The following is a 24,352-nucleotide window of genomic DNA, read 5'->3' as shown; positions in this document are numbered from 1 at the left end:
CTGTAGTGTGGTTTTCCACTTTAATTTTGAGTGTGACTCCAAATCCAGACCTCCATGGGTTGATAAATTGGATTTCCATTGATTATTTTTGTGTGATTTTGTTGTCAGCACATTCAATTATGTAAAGAAAAAAGTATTTAATAAGAATATTTCATTCATTCAGATCTAGGATGTGTTATTTTAGTGTTCCCTTTATTTTTTTGAGCAGTGTATATACTGTTCTCCATACCATCTATTACATCTTGCCTATGCTGTTCTGCCATCACTCATTTATATATTTTTATGTACATATTCGTATTCATTCCTTTACACTTGTGTGTACAAGGTAGTTGTTGTGGAATTGGTAGATTACTTGTTAGATATTACTGCATGGTCGGAACTAGAAGCACAAGCATTTCGCTACACTTACATTAACACCTGCTAACCATGTGTATGTGACAAATAAATGTGATTTGATTTGATTTGATAAGGATGGATCAACAACATTGTAGTTACTCCACAAAATTAACCTAAATTACAGTGTGGAAATAAAGAAGCCTGTACAGAATAAAACATTTTCCAAAACATGCATCCTGTTTGCAATTGGCACCAATGTAAAACTGCAAAAAATGTGGCAAAGAAATTAACTTTATTTCCTGAATACAAAGCGTTATGTTTGGGGCAAATCCAACACAACACATCACTGACTATCACTTTTTATATTTTCAAGCATGGTGGTGGCTGCATCATGTTATGAGTATCCTTGTCGGCAAGAACTAGGGAGTTTTTTGGGGGGATAAAAAGAAACGTATTAGAGCTAAGCACAGGCAAAATCATAGAGAAAAACCCGATTGTCTGCTTTCCAACAGACAATGGCTGACAATTTCACCTTTGCAGGACAATAACCTAAAATACAAGGCCAAATATACACTGGAGTTGTTTACCAAGATGACATTGAATGTTCCTGTTTGGCCTGTTATAGTTTTGACTTAAATTGGCTTGAAAATCTATGGCAAGACATGAAAATGGATGTCTTGCCATTGCAACAACCAACTTGAAGGAGCTTGAATACTTTTTTTGAGAATAATGTGCAAATATTGTACAATGCAGGTGTGGAAAGCTCTTAGAGACTTACCCAGAAAGACTCACAGCTGTAATTGCTGCCAAAGGTGAATCAGGGGTGTGAAAACTTATGTAAATGAGATATTTCTGAATTTTATTTTCAATAGCATGTTTTCACTTTGTCATAATGGGGTATTGCGTGTAGATGGGAGTGAATATTTATTTTTTAATCCATTTTGAATTCAGGCTGTAACACAACAAAATGTGGAATAAGTAAAGGGGTATGAATACTTTCTGAAGGCACTGCATTTTAAATTATAAACCAGGTAGTCTTGCTCCTGAATTCTGATTGGCTGAAAGCTGTGGCATATCAGACATTTTTGAATGATGCAAAATTACATTTTTACTTTTCTAATTATGTTGGTAACCAGTTTATCATTGTAATAAGGCACCTCGGGGGTTCATGGCCAATATACCATGGCTAAGGGCTGTATCCAGGCACTCCTTGTGGCATTTTGCCAAAGAACAACAGGAGTTCAAATGTTCCTACATTTGAACATAAAAATGTGTTTTATCAAACAAAACTATGCTACATTTTATCTCTGGGACCCTCAGGATGACAAATCAGAGCAAGATTACTGAATGTAAGCACATTATTTACCTTCAGAGGTGAATGTATCAAAAAGGTTGCCGTGATAAAAGTTATTTGTTGTTGTGCACTCTCCTCAAACAATAGCATGGTACTTGTTCACTGTAATAGCTACTGTAAATAGAAGTTAGATTAACAAGAATTTAAGCTTTCTGCCCATATAAGACATGATTATGTCTTATATGTTCTTGTTACTTACACCGTCATGCTAATCACATTAGTGCACGTTAGCTCAGCTGTCCTGGTGGAGGGACACCGAACACCCGTAGAGGTTAAATACACCTTAATTCTTTATTTGTATCTCCACTTCGCTCTCACTGGCACTGTCTACCTTTCAAGACTATAATCATAAGACTATTTTATTATAATATAAGCCCATCACAAATATTAGATAAAACAAGTTTAGCAATGCTTTACCTGCAGTTTCACTTTTACTCTGTCATTCTGTCCTCCAAGGCTGACAGTTCTGCTTCATGGGCTTGAATAACAATCAATGTGAAGTGATTTATATAGGCCTAACTCAAGTTTTTGTCATTTTGCCTGTATTCTCTCTCCTCAGCTCATCTACCTGGTTCTCGCTGACACTCAATCTGACCGCTAATGCTGCAATGGAGAGAAACATGGACAAACCTAACCATCTTAATCAAAATATAATAATTGTAATAATATTATGAATTTGTAGAACACCTTTCCCACCCTCAAAATATGTTAGCCTATCATAAACATATTACTTAACACATACAGTTGAAGTCGGAAGTTTACATACACCTTAGCCAAATACATTTAAACTCAGGTTTTCACAATTCCTGACATTTAATCCAAGTAAATATTCCCTGTTTTAGGTCAGTTAGGATCACCACTTGATGTTAGGTGCATTTTGGCCCCTTCCTCGTAACAGAGCTGGTGTAACGAAGTCAGGTTTGTAGGCCTCCTTGCTCGCACACACTTTTACGTTCAGTCCACACATTTTTTATACGACTGAGATCAGGGCTTTGTGATGGCCACTCCAATACCTTGACTTTGCTGTCCTTAAGCCATTTTACCACAACATTGTCCATTTGGAAGACCCACTTGCGACCAAGCTTTAACTTCTTGACTGATGTCTTGAGATGTTGATTCTATATATCCACATAATTTTCCTGCCTCATGATGCCATCTAGTTTGTGAAGTGCAGCAGTCCCTCCTGCAGCAAAGCACCCCCACAGCATGATGCTGCCACCCCCGTGCTTCACGGTTGGGATGGTGTTCTTCGGCTTGCAAGCATCCCCCCTTTTCCGCCAAATAAAAGGATAGTCATTATGGCCAAACAGTTCTATTTTTGTTTCATCAGACCAGAGGAAATTACTCCAAAAAGTACGATCTTTGTCCCCATGTGCAGTTGCAAACCGTAGTCTGGCCTTTTTATGCCGATTTTGGAGCAGTGGCTTCTTCCTTGCTGAGCGGCCTTTCAGGTTATGTCGATATAGGACTCACATTACTCATTTTATTTTTGGACCTGTTTCCTCCAGCATCTTCACAAGGTCCTTTGCTGTTGTTCTGGGATTGATTTGCACTTTTCTCACCAAAGTACGTTCATCTCTAGGAGACAGAACTTCTTCCTGAGCGGTTTGACGGCTGCGTGGTCCCATGGTGTTTTTGCGTACTATTGTTTGTACAGATTAATGTGGTACCTTCAGGCGTTTGGAAATTGCTCCCAAGGATGAACCAGACTTGTGGAGGTCCGCAATTTTTTTCTGAGGTCATGGCTGATTTTTTTTGATTATCTCATGATGTCAAGCAAAGAGGCACTGAGTTTGAAGGTAGGCCTTGAAATACATCCACAGGTACACCTCCAATTGACTCAAATGATGTCAATTAGCCTATCAGAATCTTCTAAAGCCATGACATAATTTTCTGAAATGTTCCAAGCTGTTGGAAAAATGACTTGTGTCATGCATAAAGTAGATGTCCTAACCGACTTGCCAAAACTATACTTTGTTAACAAGAAATTTGTGGAGTGGTTGAAAACGAGTTTTAATGACTCCAACCTGTGTATGTAAACTTCCAACTTCAACTGTATCACATATTCTTACCCACATTTTCTCTCTCAGTGGTGGTCACTCTGGCCTCCAAGGCTACTACTTGAGCTGGAAATCAAAATGAATGACATGGATCAGTATGTGAATCTTCATCATGACTAAATAGGTTGCAAAATTAAACCGTACTTCAAATCCCAAAAGGGTATTGCCTGTAGTCTCTCTCTCTGCAGCTCCCCAACCTGCTCCTCCTCCATGTTCCTCAGCTCCACTCTCTGTTCCACCATCACGTCTCTCAGCACTCTCAGTTCAGCCCAGATGTCAGCAGAGGTCTGACCTTTCATCTGTTTGTGAGTTGTCTCCTCAGACTCCGTTCCTTGACCCCACTCCCTTTTCGCTGTAGCCCTGTGTGAGTGATGTCAGACACCTCCACTCTCTCCCTGAGCCCATGTCCCGAACAGACAGAACAGCAAAACCAGCAGACCTACAGCACCCCTCATTCTGGAACTAATCCTGTTCAGAAATGTACTCTCTGTGGCTCCATCTATGTCCTTATATTCATAGGTGACCAATACATGAGAATCTAACACTTGTCTTCAGTGGAATACAGTGCCTTGCAAAAGTATTCACCCCCTTTGTGTTTTTCCTATGTTGTTGCATTACAACCTGTAATTTAAATGGATTTCTATTTGGATTTCATGTAGTGGACATACACAAAACAGTCCAAATTGGTGAAGAGAAATTAGAAAAATTACTTGCTTGAAAGATTTAAAAAATATATAAATACGGAAAAGTGGTGTGTGCATACGTATTCACCCCCTTTGCTATGAAGCCCCTAAATAAGATCTGGTGCAACAAATTACCTTCAGAAGTCACATAATTACATAAAGTCCACCTGTGTGCAATCTAAGTGTCACATGATCTGTCACATGATCTCAGTATATATACACCTGTTCTGAAAGGCCCCAGAGTCTGCAACACCACTAAGCAAGGGGCACCACCAAGCATGTAGAACCATGAAGACCAAGGAGCTCTCTGAACAGGCCAGGGACAAAGTTGTGGACAAATACAAATCAGGGTTGGGTTATAAAAAATATCTGAAACTTTGAACATCCCACGGAGCACCATTAAATCCATTATTACAAAATGGAAAGAATATGGCACCACAACAAACCTGCCAAGAATGGCCGCACACCAAAACTCACGGACCAGGCAGGGAGAGCATTAATCAGAGAGGCAACAGAGAGACCAAAGATAACCATGAAGAACCTGCAAAGCTCCACAGTGGAGATTGGAGTATCTGTCCATAGGACCACTTTAAGCCGTACATTCCACAGAGCTGGGCTTTATGGAAGAGTGGCCAGAAAAAAAAACATTGCTTGAAGAAAAAATAAGCTAACATGTCTGATGTTTGCCAAAAGGCATGTAGGAGACTCTCCAAACATATGGAAGAATGTACTCTGGTCAGATGAGACTAAAATGTAGATTTTTGTCCATCAAGGAAAACGCTCTGTTTGGCACAAACCCAACACCTCTCATCACCCCGAGAACCCTATCCCCACAGTGAAGCATGGTGGTGGCAGCATCATGCTGTGGGGATATTTTTAACAGGCAGGGACTGGAAAACAGTAAGAATTGAAGGAATGATGGATGGCGCTAAATACAGGGAAATTCTTGAGGGAAACCTGTTTCAGCCTTCCAGAGATTTGAGACTGGGATGGAGGTTCACCTTCAAGCAGGACATGGACCATAAGCATACTGTTAAGGCAACACTCGAGTGGTTTAAGGGGAAACATTTAAATGTATTGGAATGGCCTAGTTAAAGCCCAGACCTCAATCCAATTGAGAATCTGTGGTATGACTTAAAGATTGCTGTACACCAGCAGGAACCCATCCAACTTGACGGAGCTGGAGCAGTTTTGCCTTGAAGAATGGTCAAAAATCCCAGTGGCTAGATGTTCCAAGCTTATAGAGGCATATCCCAAGAGACTTGCAGCTGTATTGCTGCAAAAGGTGGCTCTACAAAGTATTGACTTTAGGGGGGGTGAATAGTTATGCACGCTCAAGATTTCAGTTTTTTTGTCTTATTTCTTGTTTGTTTCACAATAAAAAATATTTTGCATCATCAAAGTGGTAGGCATTTTGAGTGAATAAAATGATACAAACCCCCCAAAAATCTGTTTTAATTCTAGGTTGTAAGACAACAAAATAGGGAAAATTCCAAGGGGGTGAATACTTTCGAAAGGCACTGTACATTTAAGAACTAAACCAGAGAACATAAAGGAAGAGGACCTTACAGCAGGGTATTCTAATGTTGATATTGTACAAGGTTGTGGGAGAGTAAAACCTGTTGTTTTATCTGAAGGTCTGTGTCTCAAATGAGCCTTTATTCCTAACTTTTGACAAGAGAACAAATGAGGCCCAAAACGTGTACACTGAATGTGGAGGACGTCATTTGAAATTTGCCTTGAGGCCTCTTTTTCTTCTGCTTATGTCCAGTTGTTTAGTTATCTGTTTCTGTTCGATAAGTAAAAAATGTATATTCTCAGAGTCACAAGTACAATGCCATGTGTTACAGTTGAATTCTGGCCTTTGTTCATCCACCGTAGGAATAGAAGACAGTGCACAGTAAGAGTTGTTAAACATGATTTTACGGACAGTTCCACCAGTAACAATATCCCAATTTAACATCTGTTTGCAGCTAATGAGGCCATACCTAATTACTCACAAGAGAAGTGAACACATACACACAAACACCACCAATTAGAGTTAAATACAGTAGCTAAATTACTTTTTATGATTAATATTCTGTAATGATGCAATTTACCTGGAGTTTAATGTAAACATACGTTGCATTGGAGTTATCTTGTTTAATTAATCCAGGGAAAGTTCTTAATGAATGTAGTGTAGACGTACAAACTAGATAAATAACAAGTCCCTTCGGCCTCTCACATCATCCTGTGGAAAAACAAGGACTATGGGATGCTGGTAAAATAATTGTATTTAAGAAGCTGCTCAGCTTCAAGATCACTGAGTGTGACCTGCACTCACTCAGGTAAGAGGTTAACCCTCCAATAGTGCAAAATTATCACATAGATTTTGTTTTTTAACAGTTGGATTTGTGGATTTGTCTGAAAATATTTCCGTAGGAAACACTATGTAAATTTGTATAGATTACTCATAGAGATATTATTTAAAAATGAGCATTAAGTTAATGTTTGTTCTGTTTACAAACTTTTATGTTATAGTAATCAGATTTCAACAGATTAGTTGGCCGAATGCAGGCATTTTTATTTCAATATCAAATCATTTCTGGCTAACAAATAAGTACCTTACTGTAATATTTTTCCATACAAATTGTAAAAAAAAAAAAAAAATAGCTTTTCAGCCAAAAACTATTTCTCAAGTAATAATTTTTCTTGGACTGTCTGGGAGTGGTCTGAGTGGGGTGGGGGATGAATATGTCATCTGAACGGTAATCTGTTATTGGCAAAAAGGTTTGGAACTGTTTGTTATTGGTCTATATTAACAAATGTTATGTATATATATATGTATATGTATGTATATTTGTTCATATGTGGCTATGTATGTATGTATATATGTATGTATACACACACATATAAATGTATATGGGGATTAGAAATTAGGCAGACAATTACATTGATGGAAGTTACAATCTATCTGCAATATTAAAGCTGACCTTTAATAATGTTACTTTCAGGACAACTGGACTGGGAACTCGGAAAAAAACAAGGTAAAATCATGATGTCAGTGATCTCCAGGTGGCAAAGTCAGAGGGCTAGAAAGATGGCAGTTTCCAACTCGGAATTCCAAGTTGGATAACTCTTCAAAACAATGATTCCCAGTCTGAGCTCAATTTTCCCGAGTTCCCAGTTGTCTTGAACACACTGAAGACGGAAGTTGGAGTTCCAAGTTCCCAGTTGTATGGATCGAGGCATTATACTGCCTCAATCCATACAAAACTCCACCAATGCAAAACCTCCCGATTAGAAGGTCCTGTGTAGATTGTATTTCCAATTAGCAACTATCAGGAAATAACACTGATCAAATTTCTTCACACTTTTACAGTCTGCGTTTTATCAGCTGTTGCACAATATGATACAAAACACAGGAAAACTGAATTTTGACTGCATTGGGCCTGTAACTAAACATAATTGAGAACCACGTGCTATGAATTATTATACATGTTTGTGTTCTATCACATTGAATATATCATAGATTTCCCCACTCTGACACCACCAAGGTTGAGAATCTGAAATAATAAGAGTTATATTTTTTGCTTCTATAGGCAACACTTTTCACAGAAATGTTAGTTACACCATGTATTATTGTAGATACTTTCACAACAAGAATATAACTGTACTAAGCCATGTTTGTTAAGAATGAGCTTCTTCTATCTGTAGGCTACAAGGTCTCAATGTATCTCTCTGTCTGCACCAGGTTTGTCTAAGATCCTATCAGGCCCACTGGCCCAGAGGTATGAACAGCACCCAGTCCAGCCCTGTCGCCTTCTTCATCATCCAGGGCCTGGCCAGTCTGGGGGAGAAGAAGATGGTCCTGTTTATCATCTTCCTGCTGGCCTACACCATCATCCTCGGAGGAAACATCATGATCATCTACCTGGTACTGTACATTGTACACGCACAGCCAGAACCAGATCACAATAACATTAGATAGAGATTATGTTATAAGAGAGACCATGAGTTCTAGTTAGTGTAAGTAATCAAAAGGTTTCATTCAGGTCCTCTCACTTAGAATTTGCTCTAAGGGCCCGTAGACTACACTATACTCCTCAGGAGTCAGGAGTCTTGAACTCTTGAGATTTATGGCTTGGGCCCAGAGTTTCCCCTGGTCGAGACATGTTGTCAGGAAAAACTCTCCGCTGGGCCTATCTATGACATCACTGTCTAACCACTTTCTTTATCTCGTCCTAAAGGTCCGGACCGACCCGAAGCTGGGCTCCCCCATGTACTTCTTCCTCCACAACCTGTCCATCGTGGACATGATTTACACAACGGTCACCATTCCCAACATGTTGTCAGGCTTCCTGACTGAGGTCAAGACTGTGTCTGTCCCCGGCTGCTTCATCCAAATGTACTGTTTCATCCACATGTCTGTTACCGGCCGCGCCCTGCTGACCGCTATGGCCTACGACCGCTATGTGGCCATCTGTAATCCTCTTCGCTATGCCGCTGTGATGACCCGCCCCGTCTGCCTGCTACTCATCATTGGGGCGTGGACCTTCGGCGCCATCTGCACCTTCCCAAACACTAGCATGGCATTGCAGCGTTCATACTGTGGACCCAACGTGGTGCGCCACTGCTGGTGCGACCCGTCCTCAGTGAGGCTACTGGTGTGTGGGGACACTCAGGTGGACAGCATTGTGTCACTGTCTTTTGCCCTCATAGCGCTGCTCACCACGGGTGTGCTCATCCTCACTTCCTACATCCTCATCGGTGTGAAGATAGCTAAAATGGGCGCTGCACAGCGACTGAAGGCGTTTAGCACCTGTGCCGCCCACCTGACGGTTGTGTCCATTTCTTACAGCTCTGCCTCATTTGTCTACATCTCCTACCGTGTGGGAAACTTCTCTCCAGAGGTGACCCTCCTCTTCATCCTCTTTCTCCCCCTCCTCCTTTCTCTGTTCTAATGACTGTTTAACTCTACCATCAGACAACCTTCAGTCAACACTGTGATTCTTACATTCACCAGTTGAAGAGTTTGACTGATATTTGCACCATTACCCATGTCCTCTCTGATTGGTCATTCACTGTTGATGTCTAATGGTACTCAAATGGCATTCCCACCATGAGATGGCACTGTTGTATTAATTGTGTGTAACATACGTATGCTCATCAGTCATTGTAGATTTGTGTCATGGTGGCAGTGCTGTGAAAATCCTAAAAACAGGGTTGGGGTCAATTCCATTTCAATTCCAGTCAATTAAGAAAGTATATGAAATTCCAATTGTAATTCCATTTTCCTAATTGAAAAGCATTGAGGATAATTGGAATTTCAGAGTACTTCCTCAAATGATATGGAATCCAACCATCCCTAATAATGCTATGTATATGTTTATGGTTGAATATGATCAAGGTCATACTGTTAATAACGTTGTGATAAGGTTAGATAACATTGTGTTGATGTTGTAAGTGCTATCATTGTTGTTTAATAATGTGTAACTTTTTGTTTATTATATTGTGGTTGTGGGTATCATTGTTGCATTGCGGTTGTCTTAATGTTGTATTCATGTTGTGTTATTGTTGTAGGTGCGTATCATCGTGTCGGTGCTGTACTCGGCTCTGACTCCTTTCCTGAACCCGGTGATCTACAGCCTGAGGAACAAGGAGCTGAGAGTGGCCATCAAGAGGGCCTTCTGCCGACACAGAGACGTCTCACCGCAGGGCCGCAAAACACTCAACACACTGTCCTGACAGCAAAACATTCAATACAATCTCCTTTAAAATAGTTTAGTATGGGTTAAAAAGTGTGATAATTTTCAGAGATTCCAAAATAATGCCAAGTCACTGTTTCCAATTATTGTTTGTTGCTTGGAGGGCAGAACAGCTCAATGTTTCATTATCATACACTTATAAACGAAACCGAACAATATTCGTGTTTACCATTTGGTTCATGGTGTAGGTTGCACAACTGTATAAATCTGATTTAATAGTTTGAAGTTTATTGATAAGAACCAACAAATGAAATAACAATTGTACAGTCCTGTTCAATCGCATTGTACAAACTACCAGATACAGTACTAAATGGTATGTGATTATACTTGTTATTAATCAATACCAAAGAAACAACAGTAATTGTCAGGTGATTATTGTGTAAGTACAATCTCGCAATATTATTTCTTAAATATCAGGGAAATAGCACACTGTCAAATAAAGTGTACCAACAGATTTTGGTTTTGTGCCTCTGCCTTCTCTGTAGGCGTCACAAATTAAAATAAAACTTTGTACAATAAAATATTCTATGTTGGTTTGCATGTGGAAATTAAATCTACAAATGATTCATGGAACACCCCCCCAAAACTTTGCACCACCTAAAATAAATGTCAGTTTGAAAACATACAGTAGTGTTCTTCCTAGTTATGTATTTTACAGTAGATTTGCATTATGGCAGGAATTAGGATTTTTTTCCATCAGTGCTAACCCAAACCGGGGCAGCTGTATGTTTTAATTGTTACAACACGCTTTGAATATGCATACCATCAATGAAATAATGGCTCTCAACTAATGTTAGGGTCCAATTCAACAGAACCCTTACAGGTCCCTCAGGTGGTGGTTGAGAAGAAACTCCACCCTTGTTTTATGAACGCCACACACATACACTGCAGTTCTCATTATATTATAGATTATTTATTTTCCCATCAGATTTAACACAAAATCCTGCGGCTACCTTGGCTCTGTGAACACTCTAAATATCCTCTGTTTAATCTCTTTAGTCTGTAAACCATATATTATGTGGTTGACACAGGTAGGGACCACACTACCCAGCACACTATTCAGTTTGCGCAGGTCTGCATAAGCTAGGAAGTGATGGAGGATGAAACTGGTAAACCCACATCCCAGCACAATATGGTAGACCAGTAAGCGTGTGCTACAGGTTGTCAGGGCCTTGCTGTTTAAAGAGGTGTTTCTACTACTCAGACAAACAATGGCAATCTTCAGATAGGTGAGACTGATGCTGCCTATGGACGAGACAAACAGCATAACAGTAAATGTTAAGACATATATGTTATTTATGAACACGCTCTCGCAGGAGAGCTTGAATAAGGAGGCGCTGTCGCAGTACGGGTTAAATATGTTAGACCTACAGCGTGATAGGCGGATGGTGATGCCCAGGCGGATGGTGTCCCCTAACAGACGAGGTATCATCACTCTAGCCCCGACTATGTTATTAAGAGACACGTTTCAGAAAAGGATGTACATGGGATGATGCAGGCTCCTCTCCATGGAGATCAGTACTATGAGGCCGATGTTGGCAACGAGGTGAAGACATAGATAATAAGGAAGAGGATTAGGTCAGGGTAGGTGGTCTGTTGAGTGACCTTTAAAAGATTAAAGGGACGTTCAGGATTTTATAACTTGATAGAAGAACTGTAATCCATGATTTGTTTTCTTTAAACTTATCATTCCCGAGACCCATCTGACTTTCATTTATCTGCATATTTATATGTTTTTATTATTAAAAAACCTGATTAAAAGGAATTTATATGAATGCTGTAAGTACAGAAATTGTTTGCTCAGTGGGAAATGAATATCCAACTAGTCAGTGACAACTGTGTGGAGTTTGTGACAGCAACTATGTGAGCTTATTACAGTATTATAGACACTACGTCCTGGGATTTCCTATGCTCTTCTATGAAGAACCCCACCCTTACCTTCTAACGACTATTGTGTAGCTTGTGAGCGTCATATAGAGCACAACATGTCACATGAGAGTCTCAGCTTTTCATAGATAGCTTTTGATTGTTCGCAGCACAAACAATTCGGACTTGGCCTAGGGTCCTTGGCCTAGGGTCCCTTCAGGATCTGCCCTTGTCTCACAAACACCTTTCTAGCTCAGCCCCCATTAAACACACAGACTAATGGTATCAACGGATGCAGAAGAAATAGACAAAACTTATGGTACAAGCCAGAAGTGTCACAGTTTCTGTGTTATTTGATTGTTGTTTCCTTAGGTTACCGCTGGAGGGTTTCCCTTACCCTGTTTTCTAGTTTTCAGGTTACCCTGATTATAACTTATTGGATTCTCCTGTGTTTATTTACCTTCTCTGTTCACCTGATTGCCTTGTTATTTAGGTTCCTCAGTTGGTCTCAATCTTTGCTTAGGTCTCATGTTTTATTAATGTGCTGTTGTGCGGTTGCCTTGTTTCTGTTAAGACTAAGTAAAAGTTCTGGGTTTATCCTTACCCCTGCTTGCTGTGTTTCTCTGCGCCTGGATTCGAGTTCGTACTAGCATTATTGGTACAGTAGTCCTAAGCCTACAATGGACCCAGCAGAGATTTTTCAGTCGTATGAGGAACACTCCGAATTCCACCATTTATGGTCGGCTCTCACCCACCATGGAACTGTGATTGGATGTGCATGTACATGCCTAGTTAAATAAAGGTTAATTAAAAATAAAAATAAATTGGTTGCCATGAGGGGTGGCTGCAGACATTGTCGGATGATTTAAGAACTGTCCGCACCGTCTGCAGACAGGACAGTCGGTAACAACGGCTGCTTCACCTGTGGCTGTTCCTAATCCTCCACTCCCTACCAGCTCAGCCTCTTCCTCCCTTTGGGAGCCTCATCTCCCAGCACAGGAGCACTATGAGGGGCATCCTGGGAGGTGTCGTGGGTTAATGCTCCAATGCTCACTGGCCTTCGAGCTGCAGGCAACAACGTTTCCCACAGAGCGTTCCAGAGTGGCATACGTCATCTCCTTCCTCTCAGGACGTGCTCTGGCCTGGGCTACGGCCATATGAGAGAAGCAATCAGACATTTGTGTTAGTTGGCAAAGCTTCACCCAGGAGATGAAGAGGGTTTTTGATCACGCCATCAGTGGCAGGAACGCTGCTAAAAGACTCATTGTGCTTCGGCATGGCAGCCGGAGCATAGCAGATTACACCCTTGACTTTCGGATGCTTGCCGTTGAAAGCGGTTGGATACAGAGGCACCTCACTCAGCCTTTCTGAACAGACTCAGCGAGGTTCTCAAGGATGAACCGGCTTCCCTGGGACAACCTTGACACTCTGGATGAACTCATCATTCTGGCCATCCGGATTGACAACCGGCTTCGGGAACGTCGTCGTGAGAGGACGGAGGGGTTCAGAGTTGTTTCCAGTGTTTCGGGTTCTGCTGAAGGAGTCGATTATTTGTTTGTTCCACTGCCTTATGCTGCATCTGCTTGTCCTGTACCCTTCAGAGTCCTCAATTCGGCTCTGGTTCTCTTTCATATCCTTCAGAGGAGCCAATGCAATTGGGACGCACCAGGTTTCCGCTCTGGAGAGATGGTGCAGGATTAACAAGCAATGTTGTCTTTACTGTGGTCAGTCTGGACATTTCCATGCCTCCTATCCCGAGCTGACGGGAAACGGGATGACTCGTCAGTAGACGGGAGAATTCTGGCGTGTCAAATACAGTCTTCAGCTGCCGACACGGTACGCACCTTGCTTCCGGCCAACCTGCAGTGAAACAATGCTGGAAGGTCAAACCCTAGGGTCTGGGAAGGTGAAGCAACTCACCATGCCTATTTAGCTACGAGTTCTGGATTATCATGTGGAGTTTATCCAGTTACATTTGTTGGACTCTCCTGAGCTTTCCCTGGTTCTTGGACATCCGTGGCTTTCTATCCATAATCCTCAAATTGACAGGCCCTTGGGAAGAGTTCTGGGGATGGAATCCTTCATGCCAGTCCACCTGCCAGCAACTCTCTCCACATCTTTCCAGCCCTGCTCGTCTGGAGGCTTCTGATTCTCCTGTTCCCCGGCTGGGGATGACAAGCCTGATCTTTCCCGTGTACCTCGGGATTACTGGGATCTGGGTCAGGTCTTCAGTAAATGAAGGGCCAGCGAACTGCCTCCTCACAGGTCCTACGTTTGTGCCATCGACCTCCTTCACGGCACCACTCCTCCGAGATGAGGGCTGTATTCTCTCTCAGGTCCAGAGACTGCAGCCATGAACAGTTAAATTAAGGAGGCGCTGGCGGCTGGTTTATTAGGCCGTCCACTTCACCTGCAGGAGCGGGTTTTTTCTTTGTTGGAAAGAGGGATGGGGGATTCCGTCCCTGTATCAATTACCGGGGTTTAAATAACATTACCATCAAGAACCGTTACCTTCTTCCTCTTATGTCGTCAGCCTTTGAGAGACTCCAGGGAGCTACGTTCTTTTCAAAATGTGATTTAGGGAATGCGTACAATGTGGTGCGCATCAGACAGGGAGACGAGTGGAAGACAGGGTTCAACACCCCAAATGGACATTATGTGTACCGTGTCATGCCGTTTGGACTTACAAATTCTCGGTCCGTTTTCCAGGCCCTGGTTAATGATGTGCTGCACGACTTCCTTCACCAGTTTGTGTTTGTGTACTTGGATGACATCCTCATCTTCTCCAGGTCCATGGTTGAACACATCCAACATGTTCGCCAGGTCCTTCAAAGACTCCTCTCCTCTCGCTTTTTGCAAAGCGTTCAAATGATCTAAAGTTGTGCTGTTGCAACTTCCTGTAAACACACAGTCCAGTTCAAAGTCAATGGCAGGCCTGTGTGGCAAATTTCTTGTTTGCATGAAGGCCTACTGTAGCTCTGATTGGCTATGGTGCACCGGTCTGCGTAGACTCCGTTCCTGGACAAGACAGGTTTCATTTACTGCAGTGTCTATTAATTGTCCAAACACATGGCTGCTTTCCCATTCTATATTGCTATTTACCTTATTTAACCTGTTAGGGCTAGGGGGCAGTATTGACACAGCCGGATAAAAAACGTACCCGATTTAATCTGGTTACTACTCCTGCCCAGAATATGCATATAATTATTGGCTTTGGATAGAAAACACCCTAAAGTTTCTAAAACTGTTTGAATGGTGTCTGTGAGTATAACAGAACTCATATGGCAGGCCAAAACCTGAGAAGATTTCATGCAGGAAGTGGCCTGTCTGAGAAGTAGTGTTTCATCTTGGCTATTTTTATTGAAGACTGAGGATCTTTGCAATAACGTGACACTTCCTACGGCTCCCATAGGCTCTCAGAGCCCGGGAAAAAGCTGAACGATATCGAGGCAGGCTCTGGCTGAAACACTTTATCGCTTTTGGCAAGTGGCCGCTCAGAGTACTATGGGCTTAGGCGCGTGCCCGAGTCAACCGAATGCTTTCTTTTCTTTTGTCTGTTTACCTAAACGCAGATTCCCGGTCGGAATATTATCGCTTTTTTATGAGAAAAATGGCATAAAAATTTATTTTAAACAGCGGTTGACATGCTTCGAAGTACGGTAATGGAATATTTAGAATTTTTTTGTCACGAATTGCGCCATGCTCGCCACCCTTATTTACCCTTTCGGATAGTGTCTTGAACGCACGAACAAAACGCCGCTGTTTGGATATAACGATGGATTATTTTGAACCAAACCAACATTTGTTATTGAAGTAGAAGTCCTGGGAGTGCATTCTGACGAAGACAGCAAAGGTAATAACATTTTTCTTATAGTAAATCTGACTTTGATGAGTGCTAAACTTGCTGGGTGTCTAAATAGCTAGCCCTGTGATGCCGGGCTATCTACTGAGAATATTGCAAAATGTGCTTTCACCGAAAAGCTATTTTAAAATCGGACATATCGAGTGCATAGAGGAGTTCTGTATCTATAATTCTTAAAATAATTGACAGAGTTGAAAGCCTTGGCCAGGTCGATGAAGACGGCTGCACAGTACTGTCTTTTATCGTTGGCGGTTATGATATCTTTTAGGACCTTGAGCGTGGCTGAGGTGCACCCATGACATGCTCGGAAACCAGATTGCGTAGCGGAGAAGGTACGGTGGGATTCGAAATGGTCGGTGATCTGATTGTTAACTTGACTTTCGAAGACTTTAGAAAGGCATGGTAGGATAGATATAGGTCTATAATAGTTTGGGTCTAGACTGTCTCCCCCTTTGAAGAGGGGGATGATCGCAGCAGCTTTCCAATCTTTCGGGAATAGGCAATAGTCCAGCCTTGAGGAAATAAAAGCATGGACAAGATTCTCTGAGTCAGACTGAGTGAGGGTGGGACGAAGTTTGGCAATGTTCTTCAGGTATTGAATGGCACTTTACACAGTTGTTTGATGTGGCTGCCAAAGGTCAGGGAGGATTCAAGCTTAAGTGATACACACAAGTGTTTGAGAGTTAACCTGGGGCAGCATGTAGCGTGTGGAGTCCTTAGGGTGTGTGTACTTGCATGAGTCTGTTTGATGTAATAGCTCATTAAGAGAGGTGATGGCCCCAGGTGTCTGCATTGAACATTCTCTGAAGTGAAGACTAATAGGGCAGTGTCAACATAAACACACTTTACCTACTAATTAAAATCACACTAACTATAATGAACCCGTATGACCTCACTATCACATACACAAAACAAACACATGAACGCACACACTGCATGCTGCCACAGGTTCATTGGGGAATGGCCAACTCCCCTCTCTCTGTATCTCTGGCACCCCTTCTCTTGCTCATTAAACCTCGCTGTCTCTTTGGAAAATAATGCAAATTAAGCCTTAATCTTATAATTCCAGTATACAACAAACTGACTAAAACTATAAGGGCACAGGGCGAGACCCAGATGCGGACACTGGAGGCAGATGGTTCGAGTCTCTGATATTTATTAGTATCCAAGGGGCAGGCAAGAGAATGGTCATGGACAGGCAAAAAGATCATAACAAGGTCAGAGTCCAGGAGGTACAGAGTGGCAGGCAGGCTCGAGGTCAGGGCAGGCAGTATGGTCAGGCAGGCGGGTTCAGAGTCAGGGCAGGCAAGGGTCAAAACCGGGAGGACTATCAAAAGAGAGAGAAGAAAAAGCAGGAGCACGGAAAAAACACGCTGGTTGACTTGTCAAGACGAGACGAACTGGCACAGAGAGACAGAAAACACAGGGATAAATACACCAGGGAAAATAAGCGACACCTGGAGGGGGTGGAGACAGTCACAAGGACAGGTGAAACAGATCAGGACGTGTCAAAAACATGACTTGTGCTTTGTGTGCAGTGAGTGTTCCCTCTGCTGTTGATGTGTGTGGCCCTCCCAAAGGCAGATACAATATTCAGCACAGAGCTATAGTTACAGATGTAGGAGCTTAATTTCAGGCAGTTTGTTAGGGCAGGAAAATAATGCTGCAGCAACAGGAAATGTTAATTATTATGTGGATTATAATTAATGGAATTTTTATTTAGGGGTTGATACATTTTTCTTTATGGCAAATTAGGTCGGAAATTTGAGAGTGGAAATGACCAACTTTAGAAGTTTGTCAGCAACAAAAGAGTGCTCATATTAAGATCCAACATCTGTACCTACATCTGTACCTACAAGTGAACTACCCTTCAGATTCATTCCCCCACCATGCCAAATGGAAGTCTACAGGTTTTAACATTCACTGTGTTTCCAGAACTAGACCTACCCATCATATAGCTCCGATACAGGTCACTGCCTCAGTAAGTTCTTTAAATCTATATCTCTCTAATGATAAACCTTGTTAAATCCATCAGTCATTGTGTTGAGAGGGTCAGTGCTCCTGTAGGTTGTCTAACTCTAAATGGTTCTATTGAATCGGTGTTTGAAATCATACTGCCACTCTGTGAAGGGGGATTTCGACCTTGAGATGGTTCTCAGCAGGTTCTTGCTTACTCCTTAATAACTCTGCTTAGATTCAGTCTTAGCAGAGGGTGCCAGAGGAGGAGAAACAGCCATGCTGCACTTCTGCCCTGATTACCACCAGAGCCTGATCCCTTGACTCAGAATCCTGCTCCCTCTCTCTCTTTCCTTCCCTCTCTGGTTGTCTGTCTGCTTCTTTCTACCTCTTTCTATACTTTGCCTTTCCTCCTGAACTGACCCTTTCTCCTACTGCTACATTCTTAAGTGTACATGTGTCAACTATGAAATACAACAAAATACCTTTGCTTTACATTGTCTTTATTACCTGTAAAGTAATCAGAGAGTTCTGTAATGACATAACGATTCGAGAGGACCCTTTATGTCATTACAGCACTAAGAGTATTCCAATCACATAGTGAAAAGCAGCAAGCCAGTGAAGGTGTCCAGTACGCAAAGCCTGGTTGAAAAGACATCAGTATGATTTATTATAGTGTCATGCATCTTCATGACGCCCAGCTCACATGGGCTAATTAGACACTATATTTGTTGTATATAAAAATAAAATGATCATACTTATATATACACACAGGTACATACGTACTTACATGCATACACTGAGTGTACAAAACATTAGGAACAACTGCTCTTTCCATGACATACACTGACCAGGTGAATCCAGGTGAAAGCTATGATCCTCTTATTGATGTCACCTGTTAAATCCACTTCAATCAGTGTAGATGAGGAGACAGGTTAAAAAATGATTTTTAAACCTTGAGACAATTGAGACATGGATTGTGTATGTGTGCCATTCAGAGGCTGGGTGAATGGGCAAGACAAAATATTTAAGTGCCTTTGAACAGGGTATGGTATTAGGTGCCAGGCGCACCAATTTGAGTGTGTCAAGAACTGCAACGCTGCTGGGTTTTTACGCTCAACAGTTTCTTGTGTGTATGAAGAATGGTCCACCCCCTTGGTATTTTCCTATTTTGTTGCCTTACAACCTGGAATTAAAATAGATTTATTGGGGGGTTGTATCATTATATTTACACAACATGCCAACCACTTTGAAGATGCAAATTCTTTTTTACTGTGAAACAAACAAGAAATAAGACAGATCCTGCAACCACGGAGAGGTAAATACCTGTCTATTTATGGAAAAATTGCCCTGATTAACTCCTTAGTCATATCTCAGTTTACTCACTTACTTATGGCGCTGCCTACTCCTGATGATTCATTTTTAAAATCATATGAGCCAAAAAATATTTCACTTTAACTGGGTCGCTAAACCAGACAAAATAAAACGTGCCTATCTATATAATGAATATGAATTAGGTGGGTTGAGATTATTAAATATAAAAGCACTAAAACTCTCTCTAAAAGCTTCACTTATTCAAAAGTTTTATTTGAACCCTAAATGGTTCTCAAGTAGATTACTAAGAAAAGCTCATTCATTGTTTAAAAATAGTATTTTTGCCTTTGTGCAGATTGTCATATCTCATTTTCGATTAATTGAAAATTATACTTTTTTCAAAGTATCTCTCTTTTTCAAACAAGCATTGCAGAGCTGGCTACAATTTCAATTTCATCCCCCTGAAAAATACCTGTGTTTATGGGAAAGATGTTTGAAAAGGGTATTTTGTTCTTAAATTATATTGGAAATTGGAATGGTAGCGTTATGTCCTTCATGGAGTTATCAGAAGTGTACGGAAAGGTCTGCTCAATCCAAGAGTACCACCAATTGATTACAGCATTGCCCCAAAAATGGAGGAGGTAGGTGGCTGCGGGAGGAGGTAGGGAACTGGTCTGTCTGCCCAATATAAAGAATTAAAACTGGCGGAGGAATAAAAATAGCATAAATAGGAAAGTAAACCAGTTTCATTTGAGGACCAGGATGTTGACAACTGTTGTCACGACTTCCGCCGAAGTCGGTCCCTCTCCTTATCGGGCGGTGTTCGGCGGTCAACGTCACCGACCTTCTAGCCATCACTGATCCATTTTTCATTTTCCATTGGTTTTGTCTTGTCTTCCTTCACACCTGGTTCCAATCCCATCATTACATGTTGTGTATTTAACCCTCTGTTTCCCCTCATGTCCTTGTCGGAGATTGTTTGATTGTATGTTTGTGTATTATGTGTTGGTGCGCGACGGGTTTTGTACCCACTTTTTATTATTTTGTAATTTTGCTTTTGGAGTTTTGTGAACCACTGATTAAACAACTCCGTTTATACAAAGTTCAATTCTCCTGCGCCTGACTTCCCTGCCACCAACACGCACCCATTGTAACTGTGACATACACATTACAAAATAGTTGGGAAGAGATTTTTTATGTTCCATGGTACAGGGTGTATGAGTTGATATATAAAACAACGCAAGATTCAAGACTTCGTGCTTTTCAGCTAAAATTATTATATAGAATTCTTGCCACCAACAAAATGTTGAATATTTGGGGCATAAAATCATCGAAGCTCTGCAGATTTAGTTGTGAGGATATAGAATCAATAGACCGTCAATTTTGGTATTGCCCTCAGATAGCCAGGTTCAGGAATGGCTGAAAATGCATAGCATTCATCTAAAATTGACGTTAGAAATAGTACTGTTAGGAGATCTGGAGAGACCGGGTCAGTCAATTACTAATATACTAATTCTCTTAGTAAAAGTATTTATCTTCAACTCGCAATCTGTGGATTCTATTCCATTAGATAGATTAAAATTGTACGTTAAACATCACAGCATAGTTGAAAGATATGTTTTGTGTATAAATCTGAAGTGGGTGGCCAGCAGAGATAGATGGGATGGGCTGAGGGAAGCTGAGGGTTGGTATGTGAAATTGGAGACAAGTGGGAGTGGAGTTACTGTGTGAGAGATATAATGATGGTCAAAGATAAAAGTAAGAAAGAAATCTAATAAAAAGTCAAAATAAAACATAATAAAAAGTACATTTGAATGACACTAAGTGGCAGTGTTTTTACAAGTAATGCCAGTTTGCCTGAGGCTGATGCCGTGCAGGTGTTTGTACACATGGATATACACACACTCTCATTCAAAAAAACACATACACGAACACACACATACATGTAATTGTGCCAGACATGCACACAAACATATACAGTTGGCATTGCTGTTACGATTTTAGTTGTCCTTGATGTCCTTTGTTTTAAATTAGTTTTGTTTTGTTTTATTTTTTTCATTTTTTATTTTTGCATTGTTGTTTGCTGTTTCTTCTGTCTTTTCCATTTTCTCTTTAGTTCATTCTCTTGGTTGTTGGTGCATTGGGGGGTTCTTGGGGGTGGGGAATGGAATTAATTGTATTTTTATATATTTTTTTCTTCCTGGGGGGGACTGTGGGAGGGGTCTTGAATGGTTGAGGGACAGCTATTGGGGAACTGTGTGGGGATCTTGGAGGATTTGGGTTCACATTTTTTGGCCCGGTGGTAGATCGATCAACATGCCCTTAAGCAGGGCATTGACCCTGGATGCTTCTGTGTGTCGCTCTGAATGGGAATCTGTTGGCTGACTGGTATGATGTAGTTATTGAGCGGCTTCACTGCAGGTATATTGTATGTTTCGAATTTTCAATAAACAAAAGAAGAAAAAAGAAAAAAAGAAATAAGACAAAAAAAACTGAAAACTAGAGTGTGCATAACTATTCACTCCCCCAAAGTCAATACTTTGTAGAGACACCTTTTTGCAGCAATTACAGCTGCAAGTCTCTTGGGGTATGTCTCTATAAGCTTGGCACATCTAGCCACTGGGATTTTTGCCCATTTTGCAAGGCAAAACTGCTTCAGCTCCTTCAAGTTGGATGGGTTTCGCTGGTGTACAACATTCTTTAAGTCATACCACAGATTCTCAGTTGGATTGAGGTCTAGGCTTTGACTAGGCCATTCCAATACATTTAAATGTTTCCCCTTAAACCACTCGAGTGTTGCTTTAGCAGTATGCTTATGGTCATTGTCCTGCTGGAAGGTGAACCTCCGTCCCAGTCTCAAATCTCTGGAAGACTGAAACAGGTTTCCCTCAAGAATTCCCCTGTATTTAGTGCCATCCATCATTCCTTAAATTCTGACCAGTTTCCCAGTCCCTGCCGATGAAAAACATCCCAACAGCATGATGCTGCCACCACCATGCTTCACTGTGGGGATGGTGTTCTCAGGGTGATGAGAGGTGTTGGGTTTGCACCAGACATAGCGTTTTCCTTGATGGACAAAAAAAGGCAATTTTAGTCTCATGTGAGCAGAGTACCTTCTTCCATATGTTTGGGGAGTCTCCCACGTGCCTTTTGGCGAACGTGTTTGCTTATTTGTTTCTTTAAGCAATGGCTTTTTTTCTGGCCACTCTTCCGTAAAGCCCAGCTCTGTGGAGTGTACAGCTTAAAGTGGTCCTGTGGACAGATACTCCAATTTCCACTGTGCTTTGCAGGTTCTTCATGGCTATCTTTTGTCTCTTTGTTGCCTCTCTGATTAATGCCCTCCTTGCCTGGTCCGTGGCCCTCTCTTGGCAGGTTTGTTGTGGTGCCATATTCTTTTCATTTTTTAATAAAGGATTTAATGGTGCTCCGTGGGATGTTCAAAGTTTCAGATATTTTTTTGTAACTCAACCCTGATCTGTACTTCTCCACAACTTTGTCCCTGACCTGTTTGGAGAGGTCCTTGGTCTTCATGGTGTCGCTTGCTTGGTGGTGTTCCTTGCGTAGTGGTGTTGCAGACTTTGGGGCCTTTCAGAACAGGTGTATATATACTGAGATCATGTGACACTTAGATTGCACACAGGTGGACGTTATTTAACGAATTATGTGACTTCTGAAGGTAATTGGTTGCACCAGATCTTATTTAGGGGCTTCATAGCAAAGGGGGTGAGTACATATGCACGCACCACTTTCCAGTTTTTTATTTTTGAGAATTCTTTGAAACAAGCAATTTTTTTCATTTCACTTCACCAATTTTAAATATTTTGTGTATGTCTATTACATGAAATCCAAATAAAAATCAATTTAAATTACAGGTTGTAATGCAACAAAATATTAAAAACACCAAGGATGATGAATACTTTTGCAAGGCACTGTCCTTAGTGCACATACCTACATACGTATTATGCAAATACACATTTCTATTCTTACTGAAATGAATACAATTGAAACACAAAAACAAAAACCTTTCTGCCAAACAACTTCTCTTGTAGCGTCTTCCACGCTTTGGATTTTTTGTTGTTGTTAATGATTAATAAGAGTGGTGTAGTTGGGGTAGATCCTCATCAAGGACCTCTGAGCAGAAAAAGGTGATCTGGAGCGTAGTGGCCCTCTTGAAGAGTGGTGTGATTGGTCAGATCTGCAGCTAAGAGAATCAGTACATTGCAAATTTATCAATTTGTGATTTTAAAAGAAAACTAGAAAAGGACATTCCTGAAGAAACTTTTTGGACTCAGCTGGCTAAAGTATTTCCATGGTACTCGTTGAAGAAGTTTGTGGCAGTTATAACTTAGAGATGTCTTCAAAAAAGAGCAACTTGCTCATATACATACTTTGCATACTCCTCCACCACTGCGGTCAGGGGCATATTTTAGGACTTTCCAGAGGTCCTGCAATACATCAACCTTTTGAGTTTTCTGGCTTTTCATGACACTGTAAGCATAAAAAGAGAAGAAAATAAATAAACGATTGGCATTATGTGGGCATACAGGACACGACAGAACCGTAATGCATAGTAAATAAAAGCACCAAAAAAATTCTCATTGGCTAGGTCAAATGTTTCAACTGCTCACATTTACTTACCAAATAGAATGGAGCACAAACGAGTGGTAGCAAAGACATGTTTGCTCCTCTGTCCCTTCATATTGAATTGGGACATTCATTCATTGGTAGTCTGAAATATTTTAAGAAAGAGGATATGAAAAAGTAGACAGTAGTTGGATATATATTTTTAAATCTCTAAATGGTAAAGCTTTGCTTAATCCTAATACATGTTGTAATATTCAAACGTTTTTTAAACACACCGCTCCATAATCCTGAGGACATTGTCCTGGACAGAGGTTCCCCCAATTGAAGACAGCTTGGCAGTCTTAAAAAAATTAACGTAAATACAAAAATTCAAGTATGTGTAAAGAGACAAGAAAATATTATCTTTTTCAAAACTTATGTGTGTATATCATATGATTCCTGCAACAAACATTGTTAGAAATGGGTGTAATTGGCAAATCTCCTCTTCTCTGCAACTGAGCATTTGTGAGTTTGAGTAAATGACAGGGAGAATGAGCAAGAGAGAAATTGGGCTCTAGAGTGGCGCAGTGGTCTAAGGCAATGTATCGCAG

At 41.1% G+C, this 24,352-nt stretch overlaps 1 protein-coding gene and 1 pseudogene across 1 annotated transcript; one reads left to right on the top strand and one right to left on the bottom strand.

The window, feature by feature from the left end:
- Positions 1–3,362: 3,362 nt before the first annotated feature.
- Positions 3,363–14,860, bottom strand: LOC106603426 (olfactory receptor 8U1-like; annotated as a pseudogene).
- Positions 8,170–10,771, top strand: LOC106603566 (olfactory receptor 5J3). The gene is made up of 3 exons (XM_014197423.3): positions 8,170–8,349; positions 8,663–9,325; positions 9,996–10,771. Exons 1-3 carry the CDS (start codon positions 8,206–8,208, stop codon positions 10,158–10,160), a joined length of 972 nt encoding a protein of 323 aa, XP_014052898.1. The 5' UTR covers positions 8,170–8,205; the 3' UTR covers positions 10,161–10,771.
- Positions 14,861–24,352: the final 9,492 nt, after the last annotated feature.

Source organism: Salmo salar, chromosome 04 (assembly GCF_965601325.2).
Source record: "Salmo salar chromosome 04, fSalSal1, whole genome shotgun sequence".
Lineage (NCBI taxonomy): Eukaryota > Metazoa > Chordata > Actinopteri > Salmoniformes > Salmonidae > Salmo > Salmo salar.
Note: the sequence above shows the minus strand (reverse complement) of the source record. Positions and strands in the feature narration are given on the sequence as shown.